Source organism: Nymphalis io, chromosome 28 (genome assembly GCF_905147045.1).
Source record: "Nymphalis io chromosome 28, ilAglIoxx1.1, whole genome shotgun sequence".
Lineage (NCBI taxonomy): Eukaryota > Metazoa > Arthropoda > Insecta > Lepidoptera > Nymphalidae > Nymphalis > Nymphalis io.
Genome location: NC_065915.1, coordinates 7,449,837 through 7,464,371, shown reverse-complemented (window position 1 = coordinate 7,464,371; position 14,535 = coordinate 7,449,837). Strand labels below are relative to the sequence as shown.

Sequence of the window (14,535 nt, the reverse complement as noted above, 5' to 3'; positions counted from 1 at the left end):
TGACGTGGGCTACCGTCTACGGCCTTGCGATCCGGCCTATGCATTACTTAAAAGCCGTGAACGCATGTAAATTTACTCGCCATGAATTGATATATATATCAATAAGATATAAAAAAATTGTTATTATTCAGTCTAAGCTCAGGGCGAAAACGTATCTTGCCCACATAAAATTTAGGTCTTGCCCCGCTACTGATGGTGCATACTATCGCAATGGAATTTTAGTTATTACGAATGATTATATGATAAATAATAAGAATATTGTCTTATGAAAGTATTGAAGAATCTCTACAATCCCGGTATAGCCACAAGGGCTAGCATACATGGTGACGGACTCCTGACTTGAAGTTTTGGGTTCGGTTTGAATCAACAGTTATTGTGGGTTTTTTTTTCAGAACTTTTCATTAGCAGCAAAGACTTCCTGAGTCTGCCTTATTGCTTTAGATTCCTATATGATCAGATTACTAGAATGAATTATAGAAAATGTTTGTCATTTGTGTTTTCGTACACAAAATGTGTACTATATAACACCTCATGTGCATGGCTATATTTGAGTTTCACCGCCACTGTCGAAATTCGGTTAGAAGCAAAATATCTAAATTGTTATATAATATAAGGTCTTGTAAGAATATTTTAAAATAATACTAAAAAGCATAAAAAATATTTAATTATAATAATATAATAAAATGTTTAAATATACATTTACAATAGCTAGCTTGGCAATATTCAATTCTAATATCACCACATTTTTGAAAGTAAAGTTTCTTTTAAGCAGTCTTTACGAAACCATTTGGTGAAAAACTAATTATATATACTTTGCTATTGTACATATTATACGTATTGTATGTATCCAAAAAGTTAATCTATCCTTAGTTGTCGTTTATGGTATTCGTATTTATAATATTCCATAGATATGTTTAACTTTGCTTATCAATAAATTTAAAGTTAAAAGCCCTTTTTGAATAAGATTTCTTACTCGTTACAAGAATGTATAGATATTACATAAGAAAAGAATAAGCAATATTCTCTAACGTATGTTATTTTATTGGTGGAATCTTATAACTTCTCAATTTCTCACCATGACTTCTTGGTAGAATCTATTTAGTAACTTAAATATAAAGCTGTAGTAGCTTTATTTCATTTCCGAATTCCGGAATCCTGTAACATGATGATTCAAAAGTGCTTATAAAAAGCCTACTCAAATAAAGAATGAATTGTTTTATTTGCTAGCTTTCGTTGAAGTTAGAAAATAATGGCTAAAACCTTTTCTTTTGAAAGTTAATTTTCTACCAATATTTCAAGTCGAACAAAAAAATGTATGTACACCTTTCTTATATTGTAATATATTAAAAGATAAAAGGCAAATAAATATTAAAATATGTAATTAAATATATTGTATAGTAAATTAAGAGATTAATGTGCAATTTTTGAACGATTTTATCGATAATCAATAACCGGTAAGCTGTAAACACCGTAATTTTACTAGTGTATTGTGTCACATCACCAGTGTCGTTGCAAGAATCGAAGAAGCGTTTGATCTGCGACTGCGTTCTTGTAATTAATCGCGAAATTCCTAATAATTTAGCAACGACATTACTGTAGTGTTAAATTTGTAATAGTAAATTCGTTATAGTTATTATAATGGCAGACAAGAAAGGTATTTATGCGCTTTAATTATCATTTTTCTTTGTTCTTTTCTTTAATATAGAAGGTTGACATATGTAACGTCATTTTGCCTTGAATTGCAGTTTTTGCAATTTAAAGCAATATTTTAACACGTAACAGTATTTTCTATGCAAAAAAACTTGCACAATAATAGGTATTAAATCAATAGAAACAAAAATTCTCAGACTTTTTGTGGATCAATAATCGAAATCCAAGATGGTTGACGATGGATGGAGGCGCGATCTTCTAAGATTTATCTGAATATATTTCTATTCAGTGTACTTGTAATGATATATAAGCAATCATTTCATTTATTTTTGTAATATATGAACGGTTGTGACCGCTTAGTGAAATTACAGGTGATTTCAATTGCCCTAGTTTGTGCTGGGTAGCTATTATTTCGTTAAATTATTTAAATACCTCGCCACAGATTATTTCTCGGCAATACAGTGCTTTAACAAATACAGTGTTTTAAAAATATATTAATTGTCGTATTAACCACCAACTTATTCTCCTTATTTTGATTAAAATGTATTAAAGATACTTACCTTTTTTTTAAAGAAAATCATGACATTAATTTTGCTAACAGCAATGAAAACATAAAATGTAAGAAATTTGAACATTTACAACAAATAGGTTGTTTAAAAAGTTGAATATTGCTGCTGCTATTTAAATACAGAAAAAAACAATAGGTTGAAGAGGTTCACACACAAAATTTTAAATTATAAAAAGATTATTTTAAAACAATAGCATTAATATGCAACCTTGATGTTGTTACATATGTCAGTCATTCATGGAGTTTAAGCTATTAGTAAATACTATGATATGGTATACATACATAGTTACCGTTTATAAACAGCATGTTACAAAATGATGTAACAGGTTTTGAAAGGTGCTTAGATGATGGAATGCTGTCATTCAACCAAGCACTAATAAACTATAATGATTATAATGATGCGTTACCTACACCCTGCCCTCTTTCCTTCCGCACCCCTTCTACAGGAGCCGCGGGCGCGCCAACGCAGACCCCGCGCGGCAGACGCCTATTCGCTATCATGTAATGACATTACATAGAATTTTTCTTTCTTTTTCTTTTTTTGAAACATAGAGAGAGACAATATGATATGTGCGTAACGGCGTGTGGAAGATCGTATGTGTATTGATTACGATGTAACCCTTTAATGGTTTGATTGCTATACACAAAATCTCTATTTTTCTATCGCAAAACATATGAAAACAAATTTAAAAAATCTTAACAGTCGACAAAACTAACTCTAAAATAATAGAGAATTTTCAAATCTAATGTTTCACTATTATTAATAAAAAAGCAATAAATTTATATTATTTTGCATAAAAGATTGTAATGTTTTTAAAATGTCGATGATAAGTTGAACAACTTTATACTCCAACCTATAAACCAGTTCCATAATGCTTTCACATTTGTTTAATTTTAGAAAAAAATATTCCTTCATAACAAAACTAAAATTATTAAACTTCAAGTTATTTTGGTAGCTCAAAAAAAATTACGAAGTAGTTTTTTTAAGGTTAAACTTGACTTATTCTATATTGTTAGATAGACAATGGGAGTTTTCTTTATTGAATACTTTACTTCAATGATCAGTTTAAATCTAAAAAAAATGTTTTATTTATATAGCAATCGAATTATTAGAATTTATTAAGTGTGAGGAACGATCATATCTTTTAAACTAATCAAATAATATATTTTTTTATCTTTTTGTTTTGTGTAATTTTTTTAAAACATGTATCTGGAAGGGTTGATCTTGTCATGAACTAAGTGGTTGGCTGTACAGTAGATGTTTTTGGCTTGACAATATTTGTATAGTTATTAAAAAAAAACAGTCTTTCTGGATACATATTAATTACCTAAGTGTAAAAGACCTGATCGTACCATACACTTCATAGTTAACACAATAAATATGGTAAAAAAATTTGTTCTAAGATGCAAATTTCTGTTTCTCAAGTCTTTTATGACAGAGAGAGATAGAATTTTTCTATATAAATTTAAATTGATGTTCTCTGCTCCTATTTTTACTTTTTCTATAAACGTTTAGTTTTTTCAGCTTATTTTTTTACCTGTTTTTTTTTAACACTATTTTTTTAAATAATAGCAGTCTCTTTGATTTATTTTATTTCCAGTACAAACAATTAATTCACTTTAAACTCGGACTGCTATTATTGCATTTGTTTTGCTACATTTTTTGCACCAGCAGCGAGGCATACATCTTTATAATTACAATGACAATTATGCCTCACTGCTAAAGGCCCATTTTGACGTTGAAATGTTGTTGGGCTGCCTAACTTCCATTTATTTTTTGGTTTTTAGACTTCTTAATGCTAACACTAGATATAAATGTTGTAAAATGGTGTAAAAGAATTTTTATTTATTTTTTAAATTTCTTTCACGCCATTTTTCTTTTTTTTTAAATGGGATCTTAAAATATTATTTATTTTAGATTCCAGTTTTGTTAACAGATGTGACTTTAATTTTTTTTTTATATAATAAAAGTCCATCTGTTCTTAAGTTGAGTGTTCCACTAACAATTTTATTTCAATAAATCAGTTTTTTTTTCAAATTTAATATAATAATAATAATAAACTGATTTATAAAATAAATAGATTCACAAAAAAAAATATCCTGTTTAATTTTTTTTTGTGGATATCTAGTAAGGTGACGGCTATGGTGATACGAAAAAATAGTTTTTTGTATCACCTATAATTTATATGTTTACACAAATAAGCTAGATTTAACACATTGGTCTGCACATTGCTTGACAAGCGATATGCAATCCAAAATATTTCTATAATCACCTTTTTAATCATTTTCAAGCTGTTTTTTTGTTTTTTATTTATAACTTACAAATATGTATTATTAATACACATTAGAATAAAATTCGATTAAAAAGGTAAAAAGAAAAATACAAAAAATGTTAACATGAATGACACTTGTTAGTGCGTGTGTGATTAGAATAAGGGTAGAATGAAGGTAATTAAAAAAAAAAAGTAAATATTTAAAAATTAAATTATCTTCTTTCATAGCATTGTCTGTGGTATTGACCGCGTGAGAGGTGCATGCAAATATGAGCTTAATTAAAGTACAGGGATGTATGCGTGCAGCATATACGATATTTAACGTACATAAAAGTCATAATACTATACATCATAAAGCCAGTTAAGTTTTTTTTTGGTTATTAACTAGTTATTTTGGAGGTTTTTTACAGGGATCCAGTTTATATGACCTTTGATATTTTATATTATTTAGCGAAAAAATAACTTGGAATTGAGGAATTTATGTAATATTAGAATATAATGTAACAGCATTTTTTTTTTTTAATAATAATAGTATATCTTATCACACAGGAGGGTATTTCGAAAATATTAAAGTTAACTCATGTAGTGGTCTAAGTATATGTAATAAGTGTAAATTTAACATAACCAGGATTTTTTGTGGTTTAAAATATATATTATAGAATTTTGCTGGTACCAGCTAGATATTGCCGTATTTATTTTTTAACGCTAGCAATACTTTTTTTTTTTTTCTTTGCGTAAGTACGCGTTATTAATTGGTATTCTATTATGTTTAGCTTATAGTACACGCATGTACCATCGTGGAATGTTCTAGATGTATTTATGTTACGTTATGCATGTTACTATGTCCTTTAACGCACTCATCATAGAATTTATTTAAATATTTTTAAGTGAAAATGCTTTTTTCTCGCATACGCTTCATAGTCGAAACAGCAAAATATATGAAGATGTTATCAATTAGCTATATATAAATACATAAAATCTTGGTACATAATGTCTTAGTTAGATAATTTAAAATAGTTATAATGTTTTTTTTTTTTTTTTTTTATTGGAGAATGTTCACGATGTTCGTGTTAACATGGACGCCATCTTTGGTGGCCATGTTTCGTAATATTCTTGACAAGTACGTGCAGCGATGTTTGTGTAAAGTTTTTATTTTTATTTTTTGTTAATCTATTCAGTGTAACGATAACATGAATAACGTTGCGCGAACTTTTGCGTACAAGCTCTGTAATGGATTTTTTTTTTTTAAACATTTTGATCGATATTTATAGGTAAGCAAGATTTTTTTTTTCATTTTAGAGCTTGGATGCTATTTCTATCTCGGTTTCCATATACAGACACATCCTTGAATCAATATATTTTGTTTAATGTTTATTGGTTTAGACAGCGATTTTTTTTCCTCAAAGTACTTGATTCTTGAAAAAATTTTATTATTTCTACATTTATGTCTGTAATGTTTGAGTGACTTTGAGCCTTTTAGTTGTCTTCTTAAACTCCTTGGCTACACCAATTTACATTTACTAATATTAAATCATTATCAAAATCATCTTAAGCCGGATGAAAGGCGTTTGCGAGATGTTAACGGGCTATTGGTGTCTATAAATGGAATACTTAGATCACTAGTTATGTTATAAATATAAAACTAATGTCTTTTTTGATAAGATCGATTATCGTGTGATGACTGATTTGTTACTTAAGATGTTTTTAAGACGTGGTCACACTTGCTATTTGCACACAAGTCATTTTTGACACTTATTATTACAATGTTATAGTAAGTGTGACCAATGCATAAGGAATGCGATGTAAATAAATATTTGGTAGGTATTTCAGCACCTGCACACTGTGTTGAATTGTGTATAACCTACCAAATCAAAGACTTTGGTTCAGTTATGTTTTAATTGAAGCAAAAGTCCGCCATATTTAATAGAAATTCTTTCAAAAAAATTTATGTTTTGGAAGGATGACTTGTGGCATTGTAACGCGTTGTATGGGTACCGCTTGTCGTTAACACTGGCGCTAGTGTGCATAGATATTACGATTTAGTGTTTGAAGAGATGTATTATCTATGCTTGGCGACGCAATCGAATGTTGCTTTCATAAAAAAAAATTTTTTTCATTGGCAACATTTACAATAGCGTGGCCACACTACGTCACGCGTGAATGCTCGGGCTTGGGTTGCGGCGCGCGAAAGCGCAATACTGGCACGACTGACACTACACTGGCAAGATAAAAAAAGATTTAATTAATAATGAAATATTTTGAAGCATATCTAATATCTTCAATGGATGTCAAGACTAAATGATAGTAATAAAATATTTTATTTAAAAAAATTATATGACTCTTATCTATATTAAATTTATTTCACCTCAATATTAAAACGATTTTAAAAATACTTTGTATATGAGTAATTTTAAAATGATTAAACTGTTATTTAGTCATCAAATAGCACTTAATATATGGCAACACTATGTAACAAACCAAACATGCAATCTTAATCAGTGTTGCTACAGCGATAAACGAAACTATCAGACTAGTGTGGATAAAATATGAATATATCAACGATACGGGTATATAATCGAATATAGGACGAATTGTCAAAATTTCTATTTCAATCACCCGTCTGGTAGTTTTACACACATACATCCATTAAAGGTGTCGGTTTGTCGGTGACCGTCGATCGTGCTGTTTGTTATTTTACATTCGTCTCATGGTATGAGTTGTTACAGTTACTCCTCCCCTCGGAGCCTACCCCCAACCTCAGCCTCCGCAAGGACCCTTCCTACCCGCGCCGCCGCAGCAGCATCCGCAATATGGTGGTATGTGGATATTCTTTGAATATATCTAGTTAACTGGGATGCCCTATATGATAGCACACGTAAATTTTATTTCAAGATCAAATCCTGAAAAGTATCCACTAAGTTTTTATGTCCTTTATTGGTATTATATACTGATCTCATGCTTAGGAGGAAAAAACATTGTGTCGATTGAAATTCTGATAAATGTTTTCATGCGTGTCTTTGCGTTTCGTTGTATTTGAAATCTTTTTATTTCGTCATTTAGTAAAAATAAATAAATATTAAATTATTATAGACCAAAAATTAACGGCCTGAAATGTCCCACTGTTAGACTAAGGCTTTATCTCCTTTCCGAGGAGAAGGTTTGGACCTCATTCAGCGGCGCTGGGCTCAATGCGCTGGTGGATAGACATGTGACAAATTGTTATTACTCTCATACAAGTTCCCTCACAGTGTATTTCTCGTATTACCTGCAGTACCTCGGAGGAATATATGAATAACAAACACAAGAAAATTCAAAGGCTCTCGCTGGCTGTCGTTTATATTTTTTAACAACTGAGCCATCCCTCCACTCTTAGAGATGATTCAATTTAGTTTCTTAACTAGAATTTACAAATGTCGCAAATGCTTTGATCGTGTAACGGTTTAGTGGCAGGCGGGTCGCCGTATGGAGTCGCATTCGGCGGCGCGGGCGCGGGTGCGGGCGGGGTGTATGCGCCGCCGCCGTACGACCAGCTGCAGCACCACCAGGCCATCCCTGCTCTCAGCCAGCAGCTACCTGTAAGTCACAACAACTTAACGATCGCATCTAGCTTAAGCTTTACCAAAGTAAATACATTATTTATTGAAGTAGTTACTTAAATATTCGTCTCTATACATCACCGAATACAGCGAGGATACGTTGAGCAAACCAAAGAAAAGGACGAAAGAAATAAAACAGCTTCTGTTAAAAAGAATGGAGTACAACTTAACATAGTCATGATAGAGATAAACCATTAATGAACTAGAATACCGGCCTCTTTGGGTATGAAAAAACATATCTGCTGACTCGATTCCTGTCCACAACATAATATTTCGCAGCAATTATTTTTAAAACGCTTCAACGTGTCTCAAAATACACGTTTCTCTTTCCTCTAAAGTTATGGTAAACCTATACTTATCTGGTTCCAACTTGCTGGAGCTCTTAAGCTTCCAGAGTAGGGCGAAGCGTATTTGAACTTTAACTAATGGTGCTGCATCCTGGTGGTTAAACAAGAGGACTGGCTTTTAATCTGTGCAATATCGATGAAGGTATATTTAAAATAAAAAGTTTAATAAACCAGAAATAAAAGTCTCAATGTTTCCAAAGATGTATAGCCCCGCAGCAGCAATGTACGCAGCAGCTGCTGGCTACCCGGGATATATCGGCTACCCTGTGCAGTACTACCCGTACTATCCGACAGCCGTTCAGCCTTCTATACAACCTCTGCGCCCCACTATCATGATCCCGGTAAGATTTAACTAGATTTTGTACTTCTACAGATAAAAAGAAAGACAAAACGAACTTATTTCTTGTGTGTTATATTTGTATTTTATATAGTTAAGTTTTTTTGTTTATCAATTGATTAAATAAGTATATATGTCGATTACAGAACGGTTTCGAAGCGGGGGGTAGGTTCGAGGGTCTCGCTCAGACGCTTCTGCCGCCCGCGCCCCCCGGCGTGCCTCCCTCCCCCGCGCACCTCGCCGCCATACAGCCGCACCAAGTTCTGTAAGTGTCACACTCAGATAATATCAGTTTATAAATGCAGTGGTTTGGTTTTTTGATTGTAACATTTTAAATTTTTTGATCAGATGACGTGGTTTTTTTTTTTTTATAGAATAGGAAGGTGGACGAGCATATGGGCCACCTGATGGTAAGTGGTCACCAAACGCTCTTAGACATTGGCATTGTAAGAAATTTCAACCATCGCTTATAGCCAATGCGCCACCAACCTTGGGAACTAAGATTTTATGTCCCTTGTGCCTGTAATTACACTGGCTCACTCACCCTTCAAACCGGAACACAACAATATCAAGTATTGCTGTTTTGCGGTAGAATATCTGATGAGTGGGTGGTATGGTTATAACGCGTGCACCTTAACTTATCATTCCTCATAAATACCCAGACAAACACCAATGTTTTTACTTAATTAGCGTTTATAATTCATCTCGTGCGCTGCGGTGAAGAAAGCCTAACCTGCATATAACGGATGAAAATCCATCACAATTGTATCCCACTTGCATTGATTGGAGAAGTGTGGTGGATAACTGTGAAGAATCTTCTTCTCAAGAGGAGAAAGGGTCTTCTCCTTTACTCGAATATGTATACTAATATCAATTTTTTTTTTTAATATTCATTGTTACTTATTTATATTATAGTTACGTCCTGCGGTTTACTACTATGATGCATATAGAGATATCACTGTGTGTTAATAAACGGATATTCCAAAAGAATAGAAAAGTTTTTGCTGAAATCTATTTTCAGCAAATAAGTAATAAGATAATATCTTTGTCCACCAGGTGGCGTTAACTGTGGATGAGTCGCACGAGGAGGCATTGAGAACATTGACCGACGGACACAGGCTCTAATATCGTCTTCATCACTAAATTAGTATATACAATAATAATTTTATATATATGTTGATTTACTTTAAAACTAAAACGAAAAAAACCTTATCTTTCTAAAATGACTTGAACGACTGAAATGTTTAATGAATCGATAAAAATATACAAAAGTAAAGTCATTTTAGAAATATGCAATTCGTTTTGTAATTAAATGAAGTGAATGTAACATTTATATATATATAAATATTATATATATATAATATATATAATTAATCAATTATTTATGAATGACATGAAGATGTTTACTTTTGTGTCCAGTCGGTGAATATCAGCTTAGCCGGTTATTATTGACTGTGATGTGTTAAGATAATGTTTGCCACTTGCTTATATAAAGCTCTCTATGACATTCGTGCCTTTGAAAACGAAACAAAATGAAAATAATCTCGGCCAGTTCACACACAGCTTTATTCCATAAAGCTTTATTTGTTATAAAACTAAAACCAGTGATAATTGCAGACATTCCAGTCGTAACAGAGTTGAAAAATTTAATTTACATTTAAAATGAAAATATTCATTTAATAAAAGTATATATATCTTTAAGCTTGTTTCCTTTTTGAATAAAATGTATAATAATTAATAATTCATTAGTTCCGTGCAATAATAAATACAAATAATAAACACTTTTACCAAATAATATGAAGTTCTACATTTAATTGTATAAATTCATTTAATTACAAAGTCAAGTGGTAAACATTACTTTCGGCCGAGACGCGGTCTCTGCATAGTATTATAGTGGCGTCGCCACTCTACGACTAGACTATACTCGCGGGTTTGTGCTGTATGTGCGTATGTCCGTTACATTAAAGATTCCGTACACGGAATTTTCATTTTATATAATCATCGAAAGTTTTTATTGTTACTAAAAGACGATAAATAAACTGCCTATGTGTCAAATGGCAGCTATAAAACTATAGCAATTGTTGTGTATTTATATATTGTATTTTTTTTTTTCGTTACATAATTACTAATAAAGTTGTCACAATTTTATTCGATAAACGCACAAACAGTACAAAATCCGAACTTTAGTTATATATAATTGAGAAAAGCAAAAAATTAAACAGAGGTTGTGCGTGACACGTGCGAGTGAGACGGGCGGGCGGTGTGTGTGTGTGTGTGCGAGAGAAAGAATGTAACTCGGTTTAGTTATTATATAAATTGAGTAGTTAATTCTGAACTGTTTGCAAATTTATTTTATTCTCAAATATAATTTGATTATAAAAGTAAAAAATAAATAATTGAAATATGTTTGTGAAAAAAAATTGAATTTCAAAATGGTTTAAATTCTTTAATAAGCGAATGGATATCTTTCAAATAGCATATTTATAAGGATCATAGCAAATACCAATGGCTATAGTAACTTCTTTTTTGATCTTGTGTCATAATTTTTTTATATAGTTTAAAAAAAATGTAATGTATTCGCTTATTAAATTCTAGATGTTTCGATGATGTTTGAAGTTGATATCAGAATCTCAGACGCTTTCAGTCAAGCGTTGTAACTAGTTGTAATGTGTAATACATTGAATGTGGTTATATGGAAATCGTTTTAACCGTCAAAATGGTCTTCATTTATTTTTAAAATAAATGTACGTATCTATCTATATATATATATAATATTATATGTTAAAACGATTCAAAGTAACGTTTTTATATATATTTGTAATTGTGAGATTTATATATAACACCAACCAACTCATACCAAGTCTTAAGTCTTATGGAAGCAAATTTCGTTAATTAACTACCCCCTTCCCACCCTGATTTTAAAACATAATTGCCACCCCTTATCCAAAATGATAAGACATAGTATTATATTTGTTTCTATTAAATAACGTCGTAAGAAATAATCAACGAAATTATTTATTTTCTATAATTAATATTATTTTCATTGCTTTTTATACATAAGTACAATAAAACTTATTAAAGCTCTAAAAAATATGAGCATCCGTATCCCTTCCCCAAGCTTACCTAATACACAACAAATTGCTATGTATAACATTACAATATATATGTAATGTTATATATAAACTCGCTAGTCACAAATATATGTATAAACGCATTCAATGTCCACACTCGAATATATTGTTTTATTGTCTCTGAATGTAAACGAAAGCTATTGTTATATGTTATTTTAGTTTTTATTATATTATATAATATATAATAAGTACAGGTCTATACTATCATTTTGAATGCAATTTGTCGGATGATGAGGCAGTGTTTTGTTTTTCTGGACTGATAGGTTAGTTCTTTAGTCCGATGAATGTTTTAAATTGACTTGCCATTCGTTTGTTCGGATTACTGAGGATATTGTGTATTATATTTATGAAATTATTGTGTTACAATTGCAACTCGTCTCGTGAAGATAACTTTTGATAGTCAATTTTGTTACATACATAGATACATCTTGTCTTAATTCATATTAGTGACAGCCTGTTAATGTCCCACTGCTGGGCTAAGGCCTCCTCTCCCTTTTTGAGGAGATGGTTAATTCATATTATAGTTGATAAATCTAAGTATATCAAATACACCTTGGATTATGATAAGAAAACAGTCAGACAGTCGAGCCCTTACAGTTATATACCAAACATAACTTATGAGCAATGTAAATTTGTTTGACCTGGCAAGATATTGGACGGTAACCACCTGTCTATAGCTTACGTGGAATTTATTCATTGTTTCAACAATTCTCAGTGGCCAATGATTAAAAACTTCTTTATATCAGTATAAATAAATACTGTATGAAGCATAATGGTACAGACTGAGAGACTTATTTGCGGGTTTTATTGAATTCTGTATTGAAGTCCCATAAAAATATATCACGTTCAAACGACTCCATTACAGACTTGTCTGATTACTGAGATCAGAAAGTGCAGTTTGTTAAGATTTTTTCAAATTACTACATTCTGTGTATTGTAGGTATAATAATGACAAAAATATCATAGAACATAGCTAAGTATTAGAAAAATCTCATTATTGTTTATATACCAGTTTATATACTTTTTGATTATTGCATTTTTTTTTTAATTTAAATCATGTCTACGAAACGAAGATGGACTCAAAATTTTATACTTTAACCAAAAAAAAAAAAAAAACTTGTTCATGGTGCCTTTATTTAATTGTTTTACATTTTTTTTATACATATGTATCTCGAATATATTTTATCTCAACAGATTAACAAAATAATTATAACACTAATTTAAATTTCACTTTAGATAAAAATATGAATAGTATTGTCTTTTTTATAATTTATAGAAACGAATGTAAATTTACATATAATCTGCTGTGTGATAGAGGAAGGCAATGGCAGTATGTAGCAATCCCACGCGGTGTAGGGACCATAGAGTAATTGTTTTTTTTGTCCAACAATGCATTTAATATTGCAACATTTCAGAGTGATCATTTTGTTTTGTCTTTAAAAATCGTTAATAGCAATTATTTCAAAAGGAGCATAATAATTCGTATGTCGAAGACATATCGGACGAACACTATCGAAGTATAATTAAAGTTTTATAAATAACAACAAGTTTATAATTGCGTTTGTTGGTTGTGGGAGTATCGGAGACATTTGCGCGACCGGCCATTACTGTATAGATCGAGTTTTCATTAAAGCCTTCGTTAACGCACACGGCTTAATATTGTGATATTTGAAATAAAAATTTGTACCAAAAGCAATAAAATTAACTTGAAATCCAAATTTAAAAATCATTAATAGTTTTGTTTGGTCTTTATCATAATTATCTCGATACGAGTTTATAAATACCAGACTTGAAAATGTTTACTTTGAGTCTATTTTTCATTCTGATATTTCAAACTTTCAGTGAAATTAAAAATTAATATATTTGAATAAGTAACTAAATCTAACCCAGCCTGTCTTAAACTGTGTTGGTGATAAAGATATGGCCGTGCTTTAGAAAGCGTCGTTTGGTCTCGCGGGTGTGTCCGATGCTTAAGGCTATTGTGTTAAAAAGACGTTTGTGCTCTGTTGTCGTGTAAGCGAAAGTGAGTTTTGCTCAAACGTGTGAATCTATCGACTTCCGAGTCACGTGCAATATATAGCATAAATATTATTTTGTTTCCAATAAAAAATAAAATTCCACCAATGTTTTATTTAAATTTTCCTGTTTTATTATTATTATATATTACTATACAACTACATTTTTTTATGTATTTCCTAATGTATATAAAGTAAATATAATAAGAACATCTGTAAGTCGAACGTGAACGGAGACGCCAAAAAATTCGAGTTACAGAGTTTTCGACTTATAGAGGATTTTGACTTAGGGCTCCCACACAAAACTGCGATGCGATGCGATGCGAATTCGCATCGCAAGTTCCTGCAATACGATTTAGTGCGGCAAACCGTTTGGTAGGGCGACCATTCCTTCAAGTGTAGTCAGCCGTACTGGACGTGTTTTTAGGAAGCTTAAGATGGATCGCAAAAAGATTATTGCACTGCTGTTATTGTTAAATAGATATAAAAGAAAAAGAAGATTCTGGGTTCATCCATTTATTACGATTATGAACTCTGATGGGAACTATTTTACTCAAAAGTACTATGCGTTGAGAACTGAAGAAGATAAAAAAATCTATATCATATTCCGCCATTTTT

The 14,535-nt window shown here is 31.1% G+C and overlaps 1 protein-coding gene across 2 annotated transcripts; it reads left to right on the top strand.

Annotated features, from left to right (window-relative positions):
- The first annotated feature begins 1,507 nt into the window (after positions 1 to 1,507).
- Positions 1,508 to 14,019, top strand: LOC126778993 (DAZ-associated protein 2-like). Of its 2 annotated transcripts, none has more exons than XM_050502743.1 (6): positions 1,508 to 1,654; positions 7,218 to 7,307; positions 7,942 to 8,066; positions 8,635 to 8,775; positions 8,918 to 9,036; positions 9,828 to 14,019. In XM_050502743.1, exons 1-6 carry the CDS (start codon positions 1,639 to 1,641, stop codon positions 9,835 to 9,837), a joined length of 501 nt encoding a protein of 166 aa, XP_050358700.1. In that variant the 5' UTR covers positions 1,508 to 1,638; the 3' UTR covers positions 9,838 to 14,019. The 2 variants fall into 2 exon arrangements, with proteins under 2 accessions (XP_050358700.1, XP_050358699.1); XM_050502742.1 differs by having other exon boundaries at positions 7,936 to 8,066.
- Positions 14,020 to 14,535: the final 516 nt, after the last annotated feature.

Excerpts from the sequence above, each read along its gene's own strand:
- LOC126778993 (XM_050502742.1), top strand. Across the intron at positions 7,308-7,935 it reads GCAGCATCCGCAATATGGTG|TGGCAGGCGGGTCGCCGTAT; the intron begins GTATGTGGATAT and ends GTAACGGTTTAG. Across the intron at positions 8,776-8,917 it reads GCCCCACTATCATGATCCCG|AACGGTTTCGAAGCGGGGGG; the intron begins GTAAGATTTAAC and ends TGTCGATTACAG.